At 47.0% G+C, this 21,570-nt stretch overlaps 1 protein-coding gene across 1 annotated transcript in view; it reads left to right on the forward strand.

Moving 5' to 3' along the window:
* EXT1 (exostosin glycosyltransferase 1) overlaps positions 1 to 20,112 on the forward strand; it is a 256,049-nt gene extending 235,937 nt beyond the window's left edge. Inside the window, exons 6-11 of the mRNA XM_053395390.1 lie at positions 262 to 380; positions 2,736 to 2,831; positions 6,705 to 6,794; positions 13,039 to 13,199; positions 16,314 to 16,485; positions 19,569 to 20,112. Coding sequence (XP_053251365.1) covers positions 262 to 380; positions 2,736 to 2,831; positions 6,705 to 6,794; positions 13,039 to 13,199; positions 16,314 to 16,485; positions 19,569 to 19,754 — 824 coding nt within the window. The 3' untranslated portion in view covers positions 19,755 to 20,112. The remainder of the gene's footprint in view (positions 1 to 261; positions 381 to 2,735; positions 2,832 to 6,704; positions 6,795 to 13,038; positions 13,200 to 16,313; positions 16,486 to 19,568) is intronic.
* Positions 20,113 to 21,570: the final 1,458 nt, after the last annotated feature.

Consider the following 21,570-nt stretch of genomic DNA (forward strand, 5'->3'; position numbering starts at 1 on the left):
TTTGAGCTCCTTGGATTAAAAAAAGGGGATAGAATTGCAATAGATAAAATCAATAAAAGCCCAGGGCAGGGAGTGAAGCAAATAGCTCTTGATCCCTCCAGCCTCCACACGGGTGGGGAAGTCAACAAATTTCATTTTGTTTCAGATGACAGCAATTCTTTAATGCTCAGGTTGTCGCCCTTTACATAACAATATTGATTTGTCACCCTTTGCTTAACAACATATATTTATATATATTTTTACTGCTGGCTTCCTTTCCAGGCGTCAAGCCCCCATCCAAATTCACCGCCGTTATCCATGCAGTTACTCCTTTAGTTTCTCAGTCTCAACCTGTGCTGAAACTCCTGGTTGCTGTAGCCAAATCCCAGTACTGTTCCCAGGTAAGAAATTAGACTTGGCCTCTAGGCGGTCCACCATTGAGCCGTGTCTCTGGGATTACTTCAAAATAAAGGGTCCTCTTTGATGTGCCTCTTGCTTGATAGATGTCGATGTGCTTTTCTGATGCAGGGCTTTGGCAAATGCAGCAGAGTTTAAAGAGATGTAAATACCGTATTTTTCGCTCTATAGGACACAGTTTTTTGCCCTCCAAAAATGAAGGGGAAATGTGTGTGCGTCCTATGGAGGGAATGCAGGCTTTCGCTGAAGCCTGGAGAGCGAGAGGGGTCGGTGCGCACCGACCCCTCTCACTCTCCAGGCTTCAGGAAGCTATCTGCAAGCCTTCGGAGCGCGGCGGGAGTTCCCACCGGGCTCCGAAGGCTTGCGGATACCAGCCTGCAGCCCGAAGCCCGGGGAGCGCAGTGCCAACTCCCACTGCGCTTCAGGCAGCTTCAGGCAGCTATCCGCAAACCTTTGGAGCGCTCCCCCAGCCCACAAGCTCCAGGAGCATCAGCAAGGCTGCGCAACCTTGCCTCCGCTCCCGGACCTGTTCTGGGGGCTGGGTTCAGGGGAAGCTCGGGCTTCCTCTGCCCCAGCCTCGCGGCTAAAAACGAAGCCGCGCGCAGCCTCTCCCGGCTGGAGAGGTTGTACGTAGCTAAAGAGGAAGCCAAGACAGCAAGCGGGTTAAAAAATTTTTTCTTTATTTCTCCCCCTAAAAACTAGGTGCGCCCTATGGTCCGGTGCGCCCTATGGAGCGAAAAATACAGTAGCTTTTATTTCGCCTGAAGATAGCACACTCTCCTGTGCCGAATCAGACAGTTGGTCCATCTCGCTCTGCCTGCCAGAGCCTGGAGGCCTCCAGAAGTTGCTGCACTGCAATTAGAGCATGAGACGCTTAATCCCAGGGTCGTGGGTTCAAGCCCCGCATTGGGCAAAAGATTCTTGCATTGCATGGGGTCAGACTAGATGATTCCCGGGTCCCCTTCCCACTCTACAGTTCTGTGATTCTAATTACCAGCTCCAGCCAGGAATGCCAGCAGTCAGAGGTGATGCCAACGTCTGAGGCTGATCTAGTCAATAACTCTGCTCTGGCTAGCAGTGACTTTCTGGGGACTCAGACAAGTGCCCTTCTGGTAGCTGAGATCCTATGGAGTTGCCAGGGATTGCTCTGAGCTACTGTCTCTCCACCCTTATTGAAATATCATCCAGGAAGTTTAGATTCAGTGCGAACTGTGACAAAATGGAAAAACATGGTTGTGCAGGAGGCCTCGTTGGAGAGTTGTGGCCAGCAGCACGTGTTCCACAAGTCTTTTATTCTCCCAACGGTATGCTAGTTGGCTTTGCATCCTTGCCTAAGGTCCAGTCCCAGAGGAAATAGTTTAATTTACTGGCTCCTGAGACATTTATTATCAGGCTAGCAGTCTTCCGTGCTTTAAAACTGAGATGGGGAACCTGTGGCCCTTTCAGGTGCCGAAGAACTACAACTCCCATTATCACTGATCATGGACCAGGGCTGATGGGGTCTAAAGCCCAATTTCCGGAGGGCCACCAGCCGGCCAGCCCTGCTTTAAAATAACAAAATGCAGAATTCTGCACCCAGGCAATTTAAAATACTGTGCCAAGGGAAGCTGGATTCTGCAACCTGTTCAAACTCTGCATATTAAGGCACTATTTTCTCTTGAATAACTCTGCAGCTGTTACCATTCTGAATGCGCTGTTTTTGCTATGAAATGCATGGAGGACAGACACCCACCCATGACAAATCTTGCTCAGCCACCTTCCTGTTTACTGAGATTTCACCAAGACGTCCCCACTTACTTCCAAGCTTATATTTCCAGTCATAAGGGTTAGAAACCGAAAGCAGAGATTCTTAGAAAGCTGAATCTAGCTTCCACACATGCTTTACTACTTCTGGAATCACAGCACACAGGCAACTCTGAAAGCTGAGCTGGGAGCTGGACCCGATCCCCACCCTGTGCTCACACAGCACGACAGAAGCGGCACAAAACTGCATATCATACCAGCAGCATTAAAGCGAGAAGAGCCTCCTCTTTATATAATGGAACATTTTGGCCTTTGGCCTCTGCCAAAGTGAGCTGTAAGGATCCTTCCAGATGTGGCACAAATTGCTGTTCTGATGGCATCTGTCAAAGGGGATGAGTCCCGCCCCCCCCCCGTCCCCCATTGTCAGGTCAGAAAAATGAGTCGTGTACTTTTCTCTCTGGAAAGGAATTGGATTGCACAATTTAATCTTTTTGGGGAAGCTCAGAACTGAACCATGTAACTAAGGAGGACGCTTGAGCTTTGTCTTTGGGCTACGCAGGCATTCCGCTCAACAAAGGATGAATTTTCCTTTTCAGATCATTGTCTTATGGAATTGCGATAAACCCCTCCCTGCCAAGCACCGATGGCCTCCCACTGCTGTTCCTGTTATTGTCATTGAAGGAGAGAGCAAGGTAAGTTTGGCCATGCCAAGCTCTCAGTCATGGGGACTAAATAACATTCATTCATTCATTATTTGTTCATTCATTCATGCATAAAAATAATAATTATGCATCGCTATATCCTAAAAGGGGACGTGGGTGGCACTATGGGTTAAACCACAAAGCCTAGGACTTGCTGATCAGAAGATCGGCGGTTCGAATCCCTGCAATGGGGTGAGTTCCCGATGCTTGGTCCCTCCTCCTGCCAACCTAGCAGTTCGAAAGCACGTCAAAAGTGCAAGTAGATAAATAGGTACCACTCCGGCGGGAAGGTAAACGCCGTTTCCACGTGCTGCTCTGGTTCGCCAGAAGCGGCTTAGTCATGCTGTACGCTGGCTCCTTCGGCCAATAAAGCGAGATGAGCACCGCAACCCCAGAGTCGTCCGCGACTGGACCTAACGGTCAGGGGTCCCTTTACCTTTACCTTTACTATATCCTAAAAGTACGTCGGATTCCAACAATATTGTCAGGGACTGGACTGAGGAGGAATGATGGAGACTGCCCCCCCCCCCCGCTGCACTTCCCAGAGAAGAGGGAGACAATACAGATTTTGAACAGTGGTTTGCAGAAGGTCATGGTTCAGAGGCTGCAGAGCGGAGAAGCTGGGAAATATTGGGAGAGGAGCAGGAAGAAGAAGCAGCACCAGGGGAGAGACAGCTGACTGGCTCAGTGTCCTTGGAAAGCATGCCAGACCCCCCCCCTTTCCAGGTCCCAGCAAGCATTGAGAGTAGGAGAACAGAAAGCTCAGAGGCCGAAAGCACATATCAGCCGTCGCAGGGATGACGTTTGATGGGAGAGACAGAGGGGGTGGGACTTTACTCAGAGCAATGCCATTATCCAAGAGAGACGTCATTTATACATATCTCTCTCTGAATATTGAATAAAAGACTTGGTAAGAACTATTCTTGTTTATCTACTTCTTGGCTGGGAAGTTATAGGTAACCAGGCAGAGGGCCTTCTCGGCAGTGGCACCCGCCCTGTGGAACGCCCTCCCACCAGATGTCAAAGAGAAGAACAACTACCAGACTTTTAGAAGACATCTGAAGGCAGCCCTGTTGAGGGAAGCTTTTAATGTTTAACAGACCACTGTATTTTAATATTTTGTTGGAAGCTGCCCAGAGTGAGTGGGGAAACCCAACCAGATGGGCGGGGTATAGATAAATTATTATTATTATTATTATTATTATTATTATTATTATTATTATTATTAGCTGCCCACTGTGGGAGGTATCGGATTCCCTGAAGCCTTTAAACACATGAAACCCAAACAATAAAAACCAAAAAGTTTTAAAGCAAGTTAAAAGCAAAAAAGAAATTAAAAACAGTGGACTCTTAATTGCTTGCATGGGCCTCATGGAACGGAAAAGTTTTCAGCGAGCTTTGGCACAAAAGCTCCCACTGAATTTCTAGTGGCAGGGTGTTCCACAGGGCGGTGGTGGTGGTTTTCCCGCTTTTTACATAGGAAGCTGCCTCATACCCAGTCCATCTAGCTCAGTAATGTTCACACTGACCAGCAGTGACCCTCCAGTGTTTCAGACGGGACATTTGTAGTCCTACCTGCAGATGCTGGGGACTGAACCTGGGACTGTGAGGACGAGGTGCTGGGCGCAGTGGCCTTTGACCTGAGCTAGCAGGGCTCTGCTGACATTCTTGCAACTCTAGGGCTTGCCGATATTAAAGATGTCAACCCTTGGAAGCAGCCCTTCTGCAGGTAAAAGAGTCCAGGTTCCTGGGATTCTCTTTCCATACAACCACCAGATAAGTTGGTGTGGTTATGTCTGGCTGAAAGCTTGGTTTTGTGCTGCTCTCCTCTGCACCAGAGAAAGGGCTGTGCGGCGTATTTCCAAACTCGCCACATTTTTTTTTGCACAGCGCATTGGACCTCGGAGTCTTCTTTTCCATGCACACACAGAAACATGTCCTGTCCCCCCCCATGAACAGCCTGTGATATAAATGCTAAACTGGCAGAAGGAAAAGAGTCTAATCTTGGTTTGACTGACATGGAATACAGCGTAGAAGGCTTGGGGTTTGGGTTTGGTTTTTATCAGCCAGCTGTCTAGAGCAGAAGGAATTTTCAACTCTGAAGTTTTCCAGGTGCTTTACGGCTGTTTGAAATGTACGGGCCTTGGGTTTACTGTCCCCCCCCCCCCGGTAGATTTGACAAGGGAAAAGTCAGTGCATGGCTAAGCTGCCAGGTAACTAGGTTCCTGACTCTAAATAGTGGCCATGTGAGCAGTACCAGGAGATTTGCTGGAGGGCTGAGATAGGAGGCTGTTGCTTGGAGATTGCCCTCCTCTTCTGCCATTATTGTTTCTCCTTTTCCTATATCAGAGAGCCCAAGGGAACAAAATGCCCCCTCAAATTCCAAAGCATGTGTAGGAACTTGCCTTGCAGGCATCTTAGAGACAACAAAGAAATCTTGACGTGCGGGCAACAGTGTGCCGTTCACACGCTGGCAGGTTGCTCTGCACTCCAGAATGAATTCCCAAAGAGGGAGGGAGAAAACAAAATGTCTGTGGACTTCAGAATGTACGATTTGAGCCAGGGGCAGGCAACATCTGGCTCCTCCTCCGCACCTGAGATGGTCAGGACTACAATTCCCATCATCCCTGACTCTTGGCCTTGCTGGCTGGGGCTGATGGGAGTTGGAATCCAACATTTGGCGGATGCAAGGTCGCCTGTCCTTGCTTTCTCAACCTGTGGGTCCCCAGATGTTGTTGGACTACAACTCCCATCACCCCTAGCTAGCAAGGCCAGAGCTCAGGGATGATGGGAGTTGTAGTCCAACAACATCTGGGGACCCACAGCTTGAGAATCGCTGCCTAAACCGAGGTTTCTCAAACATGGGTCTCCGGCTGCTTTGGGACTACAACTCCCATCATCCGTAGCTAGCGGGACTGGATGATGGGAATTGTAGTCCAAAAACAGCTGGAGACCCACCTTTGGGAAACCCTGCTCTAAACCAAATTTAGAGCAAGTTTTTTAAGATGTGGGACTGACCCACCTTTAGTCCAAACGTGCATTCAGGGGGCAGCTGCTCAATTTGCCGGCATATATGCGTATGGGTGGTAGGTCAGTTTGTGACCCGCCTTAGGTTTGGTTGAAACCCCCACTTGAGTGACTTTCAGCCAGTCACTGCCTCCTAGTCAACCTTGCAGGGGTAGTTGTGAGGATACAAGTGGGAAGGGCAACCATAGGCACTGCCTTCAGCTCTTTGTAGCAAAGGCGGCAAATATATAAGGAATGCATCCCTGCTTCTCTCTGCTTCTTCTTTTCATATACTGTAGCTTCATAATGGATATAAAAATCAAAATAAAGCAACAACCTCCTGGCACAGGAATCTGCAGGGATTTTTACAGGGCCTGTACAATTCACCTTGTACCTACAGCTTGCTATGAACTTGTGTGTCTTGTTTTTGAACGAAAGCTGGGAATCAGGGGCTTGTGGTTCATGGGAGAGAGAAACTGCACCCCTTCCTTTCCCCCCCCCCCCACTGCAGACACCTAACACACCTGAGCATTGCACATGACAAAAATCAGGTGGAAGGGAGCAGCCGTGAGTCCCCCGCGGTGCTGCCGTTTCAAAACAAATTGGTGGATAACGTAGCGGCGGAAACAAGCAACCCGCATGGGAGGAATGCGTAGCGAGCCACCACAAAATTCAATTCTTCTTATCTGACCAGTCATCCTCAAATCTTCCCTGGACCTTTCTGTTCAATGGGGTCATTTCCTCCATTAATGTGACGGCGGAGAGTTAACTCTTCCAATTTGGGTCTGAAAGGGGTGCTGCCCTTGGCAGGGCGAGTCTCATGAGCTGAGCGCTGACCCTCTTTGTCCCCCTCCGCAGGTGATGAGCAGCCGCTTCCTGCCCTACGAGAACATTGTCACGGATGCTGTTCTAAGCCTCGATGAGGATACGGTGCTTTCAACCACTGAGGTGAGACCTCTTCCCGTCCAAGTCTGCTGCTGGCTTGCTTTCAGCCTTTGCTCTTCGCAGTTTTTGTGCTGGCTGCGTAGGCGAGGATTGCATGATCGGCCGTCTCTGACGTTAGAAATATAGGAAGCTGCCTTTGTACTCACCCAGACCATGGAGGTCCACCTAGTTCAGTGCTGTCTACACTGTCTGGCAGCAGCTGTCCAGAGTTTCAAGCAAAAGCTTTTCCCATGCCTACCTGGAGCCGCCAGAATTTGAACCTGGGACCTTTTTAAAAATAAATTTTATTAAAGGGTTTATTGTGCTATGAGACAGACAAATAAGTACAATTTGGGGGGGAAGAAAGGGGAGAGAGTGTGTGATGGGGATGTTGTTCTTTCATTCTATGGCCTAGTGGTAGTACAGTGGTACCTCTGGTTGTGAACAGGATCCGTTCTGGAGGCCCATTCGCAACATGAAAAGCCCGCAACCTGAAGCGCCGGATCTGCGCAGGTGCGTGGCGCGATTTGGCGCTTCTGCGCATGCATGAAGCACGATTTAGTGCTTCTGCGCAGGTGCGAGCAGCGAAACCTGGAAGTAACCCTTTCCGGTATTTCCGGTTGCCGCAGGACGCAACCTGAAAAAACGTAACATGAAGCAAACGTAACATGAGGTATGACTGTACAGTGGTACCTCGGGTTAAGTACTTAATTCGTTCCGGAGGTCCGTACTTAACCTGAAACTGTTCTTAACCTGAAGCACCACTTTAGCCAATGGGGCCTCCTGCTGCTGCCGTGCCGCCAGAGCATGATTTCTGTTCTCATCCTGAAGCAAGGTTTTTAACCTGAAGCACTATTTCTGGGTTAGCGGAGTCTGTAACCTGAAGCATATGTAACCTGAAGCATATGTAACCTGAGATACCACTGTATAGGGATTGTGTCAGTATCACGAGGATAGGTCCTTTACAGAAAGACAGAGAGAGAGAGAGAGAGATTAGGGCATGGGTCGGTAAACTAGGGCCTGGGGGCCAGATCAGGCCAATTGCATGCGTTTTTCCCCTCACACTGCGGTGGCAGCAGCAGTGCCTCCTCCCTCCCTCCTCCTGGCTTCTCCCCGCCCTGCCTAGAGGAGGAAGGGGGCTGGGCTCTGTTGGTGCCAGCAGCAGCCGTGCTCAAGCGGCCGCCAATTTAAGCAGCCCCTCTCTGGAGCCTTTTGCACGCCGCTCATCATCCCTCTGCCACCAGCCCCTGCCACTTGCAAGACACAGGTAAGCAGCCACTAGGGCTCGTGGTGCTCTTGCATCATCATTATTTTTTCCAAAATATAGTTCGGACCCCCACAAGGTATGAGGGACAGTTGACCGGCCCCCTGCTGAAAAAGTTTGCTGACCCCTGGATTAGGGGGTCCAGAACTTGGTTGGTTGGGTTCTGCCATTTGCAGTAGGGACCTTCTTTCCTGAAGGACAGATGCTCTGCCATTGAGCTATGGTCTTGGACTCTGCCTTCGCTACAGCATTACAGTCGTACCTCGGAAGTCGAACGGAATCTGTTACGGAAGTCCGTTCAACTTCCAAAACGTTCGGGAACCAAGGGGTGGCTTCCGATTGGCTGCAGGAAGCTTCCTGCAGCCAACTGGAAGCCGCGATGGACATTCAGGTTCCAAAGTACGTTTGCAAACCGGAGCCAAAACATTTGTCCCACAAGGCGTTCGACTTACGAGGTACGACTGTGTCTATTGATCCATCTCTGTTCAGTCCCAGCGAACACAATTCCATAGAGCTGGGGTGCTGCTTTGCTGCAGTTGCGTCACTCACAGCATCCTGTACTGAACTCTGCTCGTTCCTGTGTCTGCCGGGACGCAGGTTACATTCCACGCTAACAGCAAACATAGTCAGATTGCAGCATGGCCCGTTTTCTAAACACAGGCTTTCAGGCTGGAGTTAACACTTTCCTTTCTTTTTAAAGAACGGCACATTTTCTCATCCCCAGCCTTCTTGCCTCCCCCTCTCTCTCAGAGCAACACCATTGCTTTGTAAAGCAAACGTTTCCACCCTGATGCCTGTGTTTGATTCCTGTGTCTCTGCTTCCCGCATATCAAGAGCTGAGCCCAATCTCTCTTTAAATGAAAGGAGATTCCTTGTACTTGAGAGCTGTTGTGCCCAGAGCAAGATTGTGCTCAAGGAAAAAGACGCGCGCACACACACAGAAAGAGAGAGAGAGACTAAAAGCCCGCTGTAGAAAACCAATTTTTACAACTGGGATGAGTATTGATTTCTAGCACCTCTTCCCGCAAAGAGAAGGAGGAGATGGGCGACCGTTTATATAAGACTGCAATATATCGGAAATACATTATTAATGGCAGCTGTGGAAAAGCTTTGGGTCTTTATTGTCCCTTTCGATTTCAGCACTTTTCTTCTTCTTGTTCTCTGTAGCTCCTTCCCTCTCCCTTAAAGGGACAAATTCCCCCCTGGAATGGTCAGACGCTGCTGGTTTGGTGCTGTGTGTTGCTGGGCCTTCAACTCCCATCAGCCTCAGTCAGCTTGGTTAGTAGCCAAGGATGATGGGATTTAGAGTCCAGCCCTATCTAGGCAGCGACAGGTTCTCCATTTCCTGCTTCAGAGATGAATGCCTTTCTTGCTTCCAGGGTGGTAGAAGTGCGAGTGCTTGGGTGACCCAGTTCACTTTCTCCTGCATATCTGTGTGAAACTAACAAAGCTCCAGCTTCAGGGCCCTTAATTTTGGAGAGGTGCCAGAAGCAACTTCAGTCCAAATTGCTTTTTTTTTTTTAAAAAAAAGGGTCTAGTAGACCCAATTTGAGCGGTACAACTCAAATTAATTAATTTTTCATTGCATATATTTCAACAATCCCAAATTTTGAGAGTCAGTAGCACAGACATTATAATGGTGTGGTGATCTGCCATGGAACAACCCCATTGAAGAAGATTACAGTGGTTACCCAGACTTCATTGCTGGTTGCAAAAAGGTAAAGGGACCCCTGACCATTAGGTCCAGTCGTGACCAACTCTGGGGTTGCAGCGCTCATCTCGCTTTATTGGCCAAGGGAGCCGGCATACAGCTTCCAGGTCATGTGGCCAGCATGACTAAGCCGCTTCTGGCGAACCAGAGCAGCGCACGGAAACACCGTTTACCTTCCCGCCAGATACCTATTTATCTACTTGCACTTTGATGTGCTTTCGAACTTCTAGGTTGGCAGGAGCTGGTTGCAAAGGGGCCCCCATTTTGGGGGAATCCAAAAATGTAGGTTCGCCACTGGACTCCATGTAGCTTATGAGTCTAAATCTCCTTTTAAAGACACTACAGCAATGGCCAGTCATCATGTTCTGTATGACATGAGTCTCAAATGTAGAGATGTCGTTGATGAAGCCAGATACTTTAAAGCAACTTACCCCCACCTGGTGCTGCTTAGGTGTTCTTGGGCTACAAATCCATCATCCCTGACTATGAAGTCCAAAACATCTGGAATGCCGCAGGTTACGAAAGGCTGCTTTTAAATTTCTTGAATTCCGTGCCTGGCACACGCACACACACACACAAATCCATGAAGGCAAGTAGCCTATTATTGCCCGATTTAACATTTGACAGTAGTCTCCAGTTTGAAACTTGCTTTCAAATTGGAATGATAAAACCTGGAGGGGGGGGGAGCCCCAAATGGTTTTGTTCTGTTCTTTCATCTTTTACCGTTAATGAAGGTTTTGCCCTTTTCATTCATAATGAAATGAAATATTAAGCCTTTTCATTCCTCTGGGTGAGAGTCCAAAGTTCCATCTCCCATACTGGGAGGGACATGTGTGAGTCTCGTAATTAGAAATCTGTGTGGGCTGACCAAGGGAGGGGGGGAGCAGGTGGAAGAGGCCGGTAGGTGGTAGGTTGTTTTCCTCGCCACCCATGCCAGATAATCTGTATTGCATCCGCTTCGGAGGGAAATGATTAAAGTGAGCTGTGAGGCTCGCATCGATCTTCTGCAATGGGAGTCGACAGTCTTTTTTTATGGCGCCTGGTGGTGGAGCCAGGTGGCACTCAAATCAAACTTCCACACTAGCATGGGGCAGTCCAGCAAAATCTCAGCTACACCCCTAACCCTAATTTAGCCCCAGTGGCATGCTGGAGGTAACACCACAGGGTTACAATCGATGGAAGAAGCTCCAGAACATACAAGGGAAGGGATTTGGTGTCGCCCTGGAGGCCAATTTTGGCCCTCCAGATCCTTTCAAACTCTCCCCAAGGCACCGCCACTCCACACCAATCCTTGCTTCCCACTCCAAATGTTTTTAATTCTGGCCGGAGTGTGTCCTTGGACTCTTAATAGTGCCTCTTGCTTCTCTAGATGGTGGCTCAAGTTGCCCCGCCCCCTTTTGCCTCTCTCCCCTCCCACCACTGGCGTGGCTTTGCCCAGGGGGACATTGATCCCTCACGGTGAAAAGTGCTTCCCGACCCAGCTAGAAAATGGATACGGAAGCTGTGGGGTTCTGTTTCCAAGCACAATTCAAAGTGTTGGGGCTGACCTTTAAAGCCCTAAACGGCCTCGGCCCAGTATACCTGAAGGAGCGTCTCCACTTCCACCGTTCTGCCCGGACACTGAGGTCCAGCTCTGAGGGCCTTCTGGCAGTTCCCTCACTGCGAGAAGTGAGGTGACAGGGAACCAGGCAGAGGGCCTTCTTGGTAGTGGCACCCGCCCTGTGGAACGCCCTCCCATCAGATATCAAGGAAATAAACAACTCTCTGACTTTTAGAAGACATCTGAAGGCAGCCCTGTTTAGGGAAGCTTTAAATGTTTGATGTTTTATTATGTGTGTTTTTATATTCTGTTGGAAGCTGCCCAGAATGGCTGGGGAGGCCCAGCCAGATGGGCAGGGTATAAGTAATACATTATTATTATTATTATTATTATTATTATTATTATTATTATTATTATTATCATGGGTCAGCTGTTAGGGCAGTGTGGGGCAGCACCAGAGCCAAAAATGGGTATTCTGGCTACATTCCTTTTCTCTCTTCTTGCCACATGCTTCGCTGCCAGGGGAGGGACAGGTCGCTGTTGCCAGAGGTCTGAACCCATCACTTTTGAAATCAGGCCATAGCCCACAGGTTCCCCACCCCTGGCCTAGATGGTAGGGAGAATTTGAACACTAGAGGGAGGAGGCTGTGATAGCCCATGACTCGCCCTCAACCTGGATTCATCGTTTAGCATGGGCGCGGCATCCCTTGCCTTTCCCCTCCTGGTTTTTTAAGTCCTTTCAAGGAAACAGATGTCAGATTTTAGAGCAGGCAGCCGTAAGGTGACCTTTGGCTCCTTGACAGGATGGTTTGGATGTGATCAGAGCTGTGGCATGAACGCTCTGCCTGAACTGCCTTCCGAAGGAAAACACTTAAAAGTTTCAGGACGTGCCTTAAAACTGCATACTTCAGGATGTGTGCCATTCTTCACTTCCCCAAAACAGCTTTCCATTCTAAAGGATCTGATAATAACTGCAGCAAGGAAAGCAAGCCATGCTTACTCCATCTTTTTAGAAGTTTTATATTCTATGTCTGGTGCAAACATAGGCCCTTATTGCTACACCTTAATTTGAAGCATTCGTGTTTGTGGTTCAGTGTGCTGAATCTCCCATAATCCACCTCTTCAGCAGCAAGGATGCTGTGAGACCCTCATTTCTCATAGGACATCGGCCACAGGAGTGCATCATGGTATTTGTAGTCCGACTTTCAGTGTTCACCATCTGCCTTGCTTCCTCGCTGAATCTAACTTAAAGCAGTTTTCAAACCGGGTGGGGGGGGGTGACGATTTCTGGAGCTTACTTTTAGCGAAAGGAGAGAATAGAAAATTGACATTTTCAGCAGAAGGAAACGAGAACACTTCGCCACCCCCACCCGAGTCCTTCAATGAAAATGGTTTAAAGCGGTGGCTTTCTTGTTCACACCAGTAAACACGCAATTCCCACACGGCACGCAGATTCTCTACCAGTTGCAAACTTTAGCTTTGCACGAGTCGCGCCTGCAAAATGTTAATGCGATTCTCTGGAGCTCTAGACTCCTGTTAACAGGAAAACATTAAAATGTGCATAATTACAGGGCAAAATGTCAAGCAGTCAGTTTAATTTACTGATGAATACAGAGAATTAATGTTTTGCAACAGTTCCCAAGATTGCAAATTATGAATTAGTGGGAAAGGTAATATTTTGTTTTGCTGACATTTTTGAGGCTGTTTGATTACCGCTTGCCACATATGTTCTGTTTGCTTTCCTTGCCTGCAGGTGGATTTTGCCTTTACGGTTTGGCAGAGTTTCCCAGAGAGGATCGTGGGCTACCCTGCCCGCAGCCATTTTTGGGACAACACTAAGGAGCGATGGGGCTACACATCCAAATGGACTAATGACTATTCCATGGTATTGACTGGAGCTGCTATCTACCACAAGTAAGAATTGGGAGTATCATATCTGTTTGAAACCAGTCTCTGCAAGAGGAGACTTTTTATATATTTTTTAAAAAAGCTTGGGTGCATTCCTGCAATTTGCTTGGAGAAACCCTTGTTTAATCAGGGCTTTGGGAGATGTGTTTAAGACAACACATATTAACCTGATTGCCACACATAATGCCAAAATGGGTGGATGAATGGGCACACGTCAGGCGAGTGACACAGGAGAAGAGAATGTGCAGTCCCACATCCTACTCCTGATTCTAACATTCACCCCAAACCCTCCCAATTTAGTGAAAGGTGAGTAGGTCCTAGTCCTGGGATAGGGGGCATGAGGTGCTGTAGAAGTTGCTGGACTCGAACTCCCATCAGCCCCAGCCAGCAAGGCCAAAGATGGGAGTTGTAGTCCAATGAGATGTGGAGGGCCAGAGTTTCGCCATAACTTCCCTGGCCTTCAAGATGCCTCTTATTGCTGCTACAGCTGCCCTGCCCTTCAAGATCTCCACTAAATGCTGCAACTGGTATCCAAGGATGGAATCCTCTGTACATTCTTGGGTGCATCCTACAGTGCCTTGTTTCCCACAATGCACTTCTTCTTTTTTTTATAAAATTTTTATTGGTTTTTCAACATATAATATAAAACAATACAAACAACAAACACTAACAAACAAACATAAAAACATGTATAATTTCATAAATTTTTTCATATACCCAATTTCAACGACTTCCCCATGCCTCCCTTTTCTGCATCCCTGTTTTAAAGTTTTTCAGCAACCCCTGATCTCAATTACTTATTAATTCCTTTCTTTAACCTTTTTCTTTCCTCTTATCCAATCATTTATCGCTGCAAATCTGCTATGCTTTAACCATGACATTTTAACACTCAATAATTTTACAAGAATTTTTAAGATAAAGTTTAAATTTCTTCCAATCTTCCTCCACCGTCTCTTTCCCTTGGTCACGGATTCTGCTCGTCATCTCTGCTAGTCCCATATAGTCGATCACCTTCGTCTGCCACTCTTCCAGTGTGGGAAGTTCTTGTGTCTTCCAATACTTTGCTAATAACACTCTTGCTGCTGTTGTAGCATACATAAAAAACGTCCTATCTTTTTTTGACACCAATTGGCCTACTATGCCCAGGAGAAAAGCCTCTGGTTTTTTGTGAAAGGTACACTTAAGCACCTTCTTAATTTCATTATATATCATTTCCCAGAAGGCCTTAATCCTTGGGCACGTCCACCAAAGGTGATAAAAAGTACCTTCAGTTTCATTGCATTTCCAACATTTGTTATTGGGCAAATGATAAATTTTTGCAAGCTTGACTGGGGTCATGTACCACCTATAAATCATTTTCATAATATTCTCTCTTAAGGCATTACATGCTCTAGTTTGTTCACCTGTGCTATTATTGATAGGTAAAGATTGGTATTTAGGTGGAATCGTGATGTAGCTAGGCCCTGGAAATATTTTCCCATCTCTGTCTCTTCCTTTCCTGTTAGCTAGTTATTGTTTTTAACAGCATGTCTTGTTAAAACACCAAAGGAGATTCTGGAAGGATTAGAGTTCGAGTTTGTTTCATAGATGACTTTAATTCCCACTTTCAGGGTCCGGTAATTATTGTGTTTTTCTGAATCTCTTTGATGTTGCTCGTATTATAGAAGCAGCCTAACTGTTCCCTTTCATGGGCTTCAATACACTTCAAAAGTGCCCCCAATTCTTCAAAAGGCCTAAGCCAAAACACTCCTTGGCATCAAGGAAGGACGGACATGTCCCCAGCAAGGCAAGGTTTGAGTTGGCTGACCATCAAAGATGCTAAACTAGCCAGCTTTGTAGGGTGCCAGTATGGTCCTTGTGAATCAGAGTTGTTTGGAAATAGTCATCTTTGTTTATTGAGATTGCAAAAGAACAGAGCCACCAAAGGAAGCCTCGTTTTGGTTTTAAACGAGTCGTCATTGTTTTCTGACTTCCCTCGCCTTTGAACAGCCAAGGAAGCCTCCTAGAATCAACCGTTCCTCATGAGGCTTGGTTTCCAGACCCTTGATCATCTTGGTTGCCCTCCTCTGCACACATTCCAGCTTGTCAATATCCTTCTTAAATTGTAGCACCCACAACTGGACACAGGTGTGGTCTGACCAAGGTTCTATTACTTCCCTTGATGTGGGCCCTATACTTCTGTTGATGCAGCCTAGAATAGCATTAACTTTTGCTGCTGCTGCTGCATCACACAGTTGACTCAAGCTAAGCTTCTGGTCTACTAAGACCCATAGATCTTTTTCACATGTACCATCTAGATGTCCCCCATTGTACATTTGTACATCTGGCTCTTCCTGGCCAAGTGCAGAACCTCACATTTGTCCCTATTGAAATTCGTATTGTTCCACTTCTCCAATCTGTTCAGGTCATCTTGAATCCCGATTCTGTCTTCTGCGGCATTAGCTACTCCTCCCAGTTTGGTGTCATCTGCAGATTTGATAAGCATCCTCCCCCCACCCAATTCCTTCACCCAAGTCATTTATAAAGATGTTGAACAACAATGGGTCCAGGACAACTTCAGGCAAAATCTCATTTTGGGGGGCAGGCACATGGGAGAATAGATTTTAGGGCAGATAGTCAGATTTCCTTAGGAGTCCACAACTGGTAGCTCATGGTCAAATAAATCTACCACAGATCACCTCTACAAAGTATACTTCATGGTTCCCTGTATATCAAACATCTTTCCACCTCTGCGATTCCTCAAATTGTAGAGGATGGACTATGGACTCTTTGCCCCCAGTATGGGGAGGCATTGTAACTCAGTGGTAGAGCAGGTTGTAGGCAACCAGGAAGTCCAAGGTTCAAGACCTGTCAGCTTCTTCCTGATGACCTGGAGAACCATTGGAAGTCAGAGTGCACAAGCCTAGGCTGAACGTAGCGATACCCTAACCTGGTATAACAAGGCTTTCTACGTATCCCTCTGTCCTGAAAATGTATTGTTGTTCACTGTCCCCTAAAATGCACCATTAAGGATGGATATCCCTCTCCCCAAGTTCAGCGGGGCTTAACTCCAGGTAAGTCTGCAAAGGATGGCCGCATCCGATCCTCACTGATGGGACTCTGTTGGGGTTTTTTTTACAGATATTATCACTACCTGTACACTCATTTCTTGCCTGCCAGCCTGAAGAACATGGTGGACCAATTGGCCAACTGTGAGGACATTTTGATGAACTTTTTAGTGTCGGCTGTGACAAAATTGCCACCAATCAAAGTAACACAGAAAAAACAGTATAAGGAAACCATGATGGGACAGGTATGTGTCTAGAGACAGCTTTAACCTTCTTGCAGCTATATACATTCTGCACGCACACACGCCTTATATAAGCAAACACTTTTTTTAATAGGTTCAGTTCACACATTCAGAGAAAGCCACCTAGCATGCTATATCAAGAGGCTTGCTCCTCTTCCCTCAGGCCTTTTGCTAATTAAACAATCTATATGTCCTTTTAAAGAAGGGCTTATTTTTGTTTTGATTTGTTACTATATTGTGTGTTTTTGTAGTTTTATATTGTAAACCACCCTAGGATCCTCGGATGAAGGGTAACATAAAAATGAGTTATTAATCAGAATAATTCCAAGTTTTATTGTCAGGTGGTCAGAATATTGCATCTCATCTTGGCTACTTTTTTAAAGTACAGTCATACCTTGGGTTACAGACACTTCGGGTTGCGCAATTTTGGGTTGCGCACCGTGCTGAACCCGGAAGTACTGGAACGGGTTACTTCCGGGTTTCGGCGCATGCGCAGAAGCGCTAAATCGTGCTTTGCACATGCACAGAAGCGCTGAATCGTGACCCGCGCATGCGCAGACTCACGGGTTACGAACGCTGTGGGTTGCGAACGTGCCTCCTGCACGGATCATGTTCGCAACCCGAGCGTCCACTGTAATAGCATGATCTGGTAATACAGGGTTGCGATGGCTTGGATCATGTGAACACCAAAGAGAGCTGCTTGACACATTAACCGCAATGATCAAGTAAATCTATCCTGAAAAGCCATGCTTCTGTCAATATGATAGAGGGCATGCATACTTGTCAGTTAGCATGTTATCATTTAGGAGAGCCGTATCGCCAGCAAAATCAAAAAGCCTGAGCGAGTTTCTAGTCCACAAAAAGCTTACTTAGCACACCTCCCTACGCATGTGTACCTGCTTTAGTCTTCTGCAGTTTCTCTTCCTGCTGATAAAGGCCACTTTGCTGCAAGCGGGAGACCATTTACAAGTCTATAATAAAAGTCCTAACACCTTATGGTCTTAAAACCCTGAAAAACGATGTATATAAATATATAGATACATATATATATATATATATATAAAACAATGAAATCTTTGTGCTGTTCAAAAAATAACTCGAAGCCGTCATAGTCTGAGAGGAGGAATGTTCTCAAACTGTGCTGTGACAGATGTGATATTCTATTTTTGAAATGATTCTTTCAAGTGACTTCCCATAAGAAAATAAGAAGATCACTTCATAATTGTTTCTCTGCCGCCCCAAAACGATTCAGCAGCTTGCGTTAACTGTGGGGATGCAATGTGTGGTTCCTTCTTGGCAAGCAGCCTTTCCTTTTCTGGCTTTTGGGAGCTGCCCACAGATAAGACGTCACAGATCACACACTGATTTTGCCTTTGCTTGGGAGCTGGTAAATTAATTTAGAATTATTTCCATGGGCAGCACTCTTTTTTTAAAAAAGGCATTAGTTTTTAAGACTTACTGGGTCAAAATGCACTTTGAGTAAACATGTGCCTAGCTACTTCCCTGTGTTCTACTTTACAAGTAACACTAAACCATGGTTTAAGCCTGACAAGAATGAGCGCTGCTGCGAGGAGGAGTTTGGGAACATCTGCTTCCATTTTACCTTAACCAGAGTTTTTGCCCCTAAATGGCATGGATAGTGAAACATTAGTTTAAAGTTGGCTGGTTTCCAGCAACAAAAACTAGCCTAAATTATTATTATTATTATTATTATTATTTAAAACGTGAGGTAAAATCAACTGTGCCTTTTTCTAGATGCAGTTTTTATATTTTTAATAGTTTTTTTAACATATCATTTTCAACAATTATAAAACATACTTTTATATCTTATACAATTTTTTTGACTTCCATCAATCCCATCTGAAAATTTTCCAATCTTTTCCACTTAATTTACATTTCTTACTTTCACTATTACATTTAAGTATAACTAATGTCTCCCTTCTTTATTTTCTTTGCAATATTTCATATACTTCATATATTCCTCCTTACAAAACTTCTTGTAGTCCTGCTAGCGTACTTTGTTGATTACAGTTGCTCTTCAAATAGTTTTGTCAGGGGCTCAGGAGCAGAAGCACAGGGGAGAGAGGAAATGGAGAGCGAAGGGGAGGAATCCGAGGGCAGCGTAGGGGAGTATGACAGTGACCCGAGAGATTCCATGAGCTTCTCCAGCGAATCAGAAGATTCCCAGAAGGGGGCGCCGATGGTCAGGGCAAGGGGGGTCCCAGGGGGGACGCACCAGAAACAAGGGGCCAGCGGGGACTCCCAAAGCAGCACCGGGAGATCAGGACCAGCTTCCCCACCAGAGCGTAGTGGGGGGGAAGAGTCCCAGGTGTCAGGACCAGCGTCTCCTCCAGCGGGGAGAGATGAGTCAGGGCTGACCACGCCTCCATCGGAAAGTGGGGAAACGGAGGGGAGGTCAGTTCCAGCTAGCCTCCCCGAAGGGGGGAGCAGTGACAGCAGCAGTGTAACGGTCAGAAGGAAGGTGGCAGGCTGGGCGCGCGTGCCAAGTTCAAATGTACAGGCGCGCGGGACAGCAGGAAACCCGGATTGGGAACCAGGTCCTAAAGCCCGCCGGAGGGAGGGGGAAGATTCAGGGGACTCAGCGTCAGAAGAGTCTAGGAAGGGCGAGACCCCGACGGACAGGCGGACCCAGAGGAGGAAAGAACAAAGGAAGAGGTGGAGCAAGGCTAGAGTCTTAAACTGGTGTCAGGGGGGAGGAGATTCAGACGGAGCTTCAGCGGTCTAGAGTTTGAGACGTAGGGTTGCACGCTGCGGCTGTGAAAGTGAAACTGAACTTCAATAAAGACTTTTATACTTAACAACGAAGCAGCGTTGGTCCTTTGTGAGCTGGGACCTCTGGCAGCTCTAACAAGTTTGTATATTTCTTCCAATCTTCTGTGAATCTCTGGTCCCGCAGTTTTTGTAAGCACTTACTACTATTATTTTATTTTAATCTGCTGCTCAGTTAATTGTGGGGACATCTTTCAAGTCAATTTTAATGGTTTGGTTTTGTGGAGGGTTATGTGAGATTAATTGAACATTGCAGGCCTATCCTTGACTCCCGTTTGTTTGATTTCCCCTCACAGACCTCCAGGGCTTCTCGGTGGGCCGACCCAGACCACTTTGCTCAGAGGCAGAGCTGCATGAACACTTTTGCCAGCTGGTTTGGCTATATGCCGCTGACCCATTCTCAAATGAGGCTCGACCCCGTACTCTTTAAAGACCAAGTCTCCATCCTGAGGAAGAAATATCGAGACATTGAACGGCTTTGAGGAGCCCCGCTAAAGGGGTTGGGGCAGGGGGCGAGAGAGAGAGAGAGAGGAGGGGTACCGGACTGTTCGCGTAGCCCAGCACAAACCCACCGCTGACTCACGGAGCCAGACTCTCAACCAAGAACAAAACACAAACCCTCTTGACATGCCAGTGGGAAAAGCCAACTCCAAAGGGGAAAAAAAGACTCTTTGTGCTGGACTGCTTCAAAACCACCTCACGGGCTGCAGGTCGCTCAAGACTAGGTTGTGTACAGTTTCATTATGGAACATTAAATAATTATTTTTTGAAATGATTGCTATGCAGGTTTAAACTTTTTTAATGATAAAAACCCTATTAAAAACAGAGTTCTTTCTTTAATCAGAATCGTGTTGGTTGTTGTGTTGAAGGTCGACAGGCTTCATCCTTATGAAAAGCTTGCCCCCCCCCCAGTGTGTACGTGAAAGGGTTGTTTTTTATTTTGTCGGCAAGAAGAAAATCATGGTGTGGGGCAAGGGCGTTAATGGAAATGGATAAAAACATACAAGAGCCCTACTGGGTCAGATGAAAAGTTCCATTTATTTTAGGATCCTGCACCCCATCACGGCTGGCCACCTGGAATGACCACAACCAGGGCAAGAGGCCGATAGCGATGTGCTTTTCGTGTGTCTGTGGTGCTGGAGGTTGAAAAATAGCCACCATATTTAGCCTCTTCAGTGAGATATCTTGGGGAGTGGTCTTGCACTATGCCAGAGGCACCCCATTCCACCAACAGTAAGAAAAGCCTGGCAGGAAGTAGGAAATAAGGTATTGTGGTTTAGTCGTGTCCGACTCTTCGTGACCCCATGGACCAGAGCACGCCAGGTACTCCTGTCTTCCACTGCCTCCCGCAGTTTGGTCATACTCATGCTGGTAGCTTCGAGAACACTGTCCAACCATCTCATCCTCTGTCGTCCCCTTCTCCTTGTGCCCTCAGTCTTTCCCAACATCAGGGTCTTTTCCAGGGAGTCTTCTCTTCTCATGAGGTGGCCAAAGTATTGGAGCCTCAGCTTCACGATCTGTCCTTCCAGTGAGCACTCAGGGCTGTTTTCCTTAAGAATGGATAGGATGGGATGTTATGGATAAGAAATAAGGTAACTCTAGTAAACAAATGGGTTTCTACTGGAAGTACATCATACGTAATTTTATTTGTATGCCACCTTTCCACAGTTCAAACCATGTTCAAGCCAGCTTAATACTTGGGTGGGCGGGGGGGGGGAGAGGATAAATAACTGCAACGTAAGAAAAGTAGTCGTACACAATAAAACATTAAAAACACAAAACCAAACTCAACACTTTCCACATAAACATAAAGATACAAAAAGCCAGCAGCAACTACGATCACCCCTGCAACAACAACAAAAACCCAAACAACCCCCAAGTCTGATAGTTTGGTTCAACAGCCTCAGCTTCTGCAGCTGGAGTCAGTCCGGGCCCCACTGACCCAGAACAGGTGGGAAAAGCCTTCAAGGTGGGGAGCAGGTCTTCCAGGACTCACAGCCAAGTAGCACCTGCTCTTCTTGTTGGGGCTTGTCAGTGGGGTGGGAAGGGGTTGTAGCTCAATGGTTAGCGTGAAACCAACCACCTGTCTCCTTGATCCTTACCCATCCTGGCTAATAAAAGCAAGCCGGGAAGGGCTGGGTGATGGGCTCTGCGGGGTGGTGAATGCTTCCCTCTGTGAGGGAGCATTCCCAGATCCGCTGAAAGAGGCAGTCATTAAACCACTTCTTAAAAAAACATCTTTAGACCCGGCCAGTATGGCCAACTATTGCCCAGTCTCAAATCTTCCATTCTTGGGCA

Source organism: Podarcis raffonei, chromosome 7 (genome assembly GCF_027172205.1).
Source record: "Podarcis raffonei isolate rPodRaf1 chromosome 7, rPodRaf1.pri, whole genome shotgun sequence".
Taxonomy (NCBI): Eukaryota; Metazoa; Chordata; class Lepidosauria; order Squamata; family Lacertidae; genus Podarcis; species Podarcis raffonei.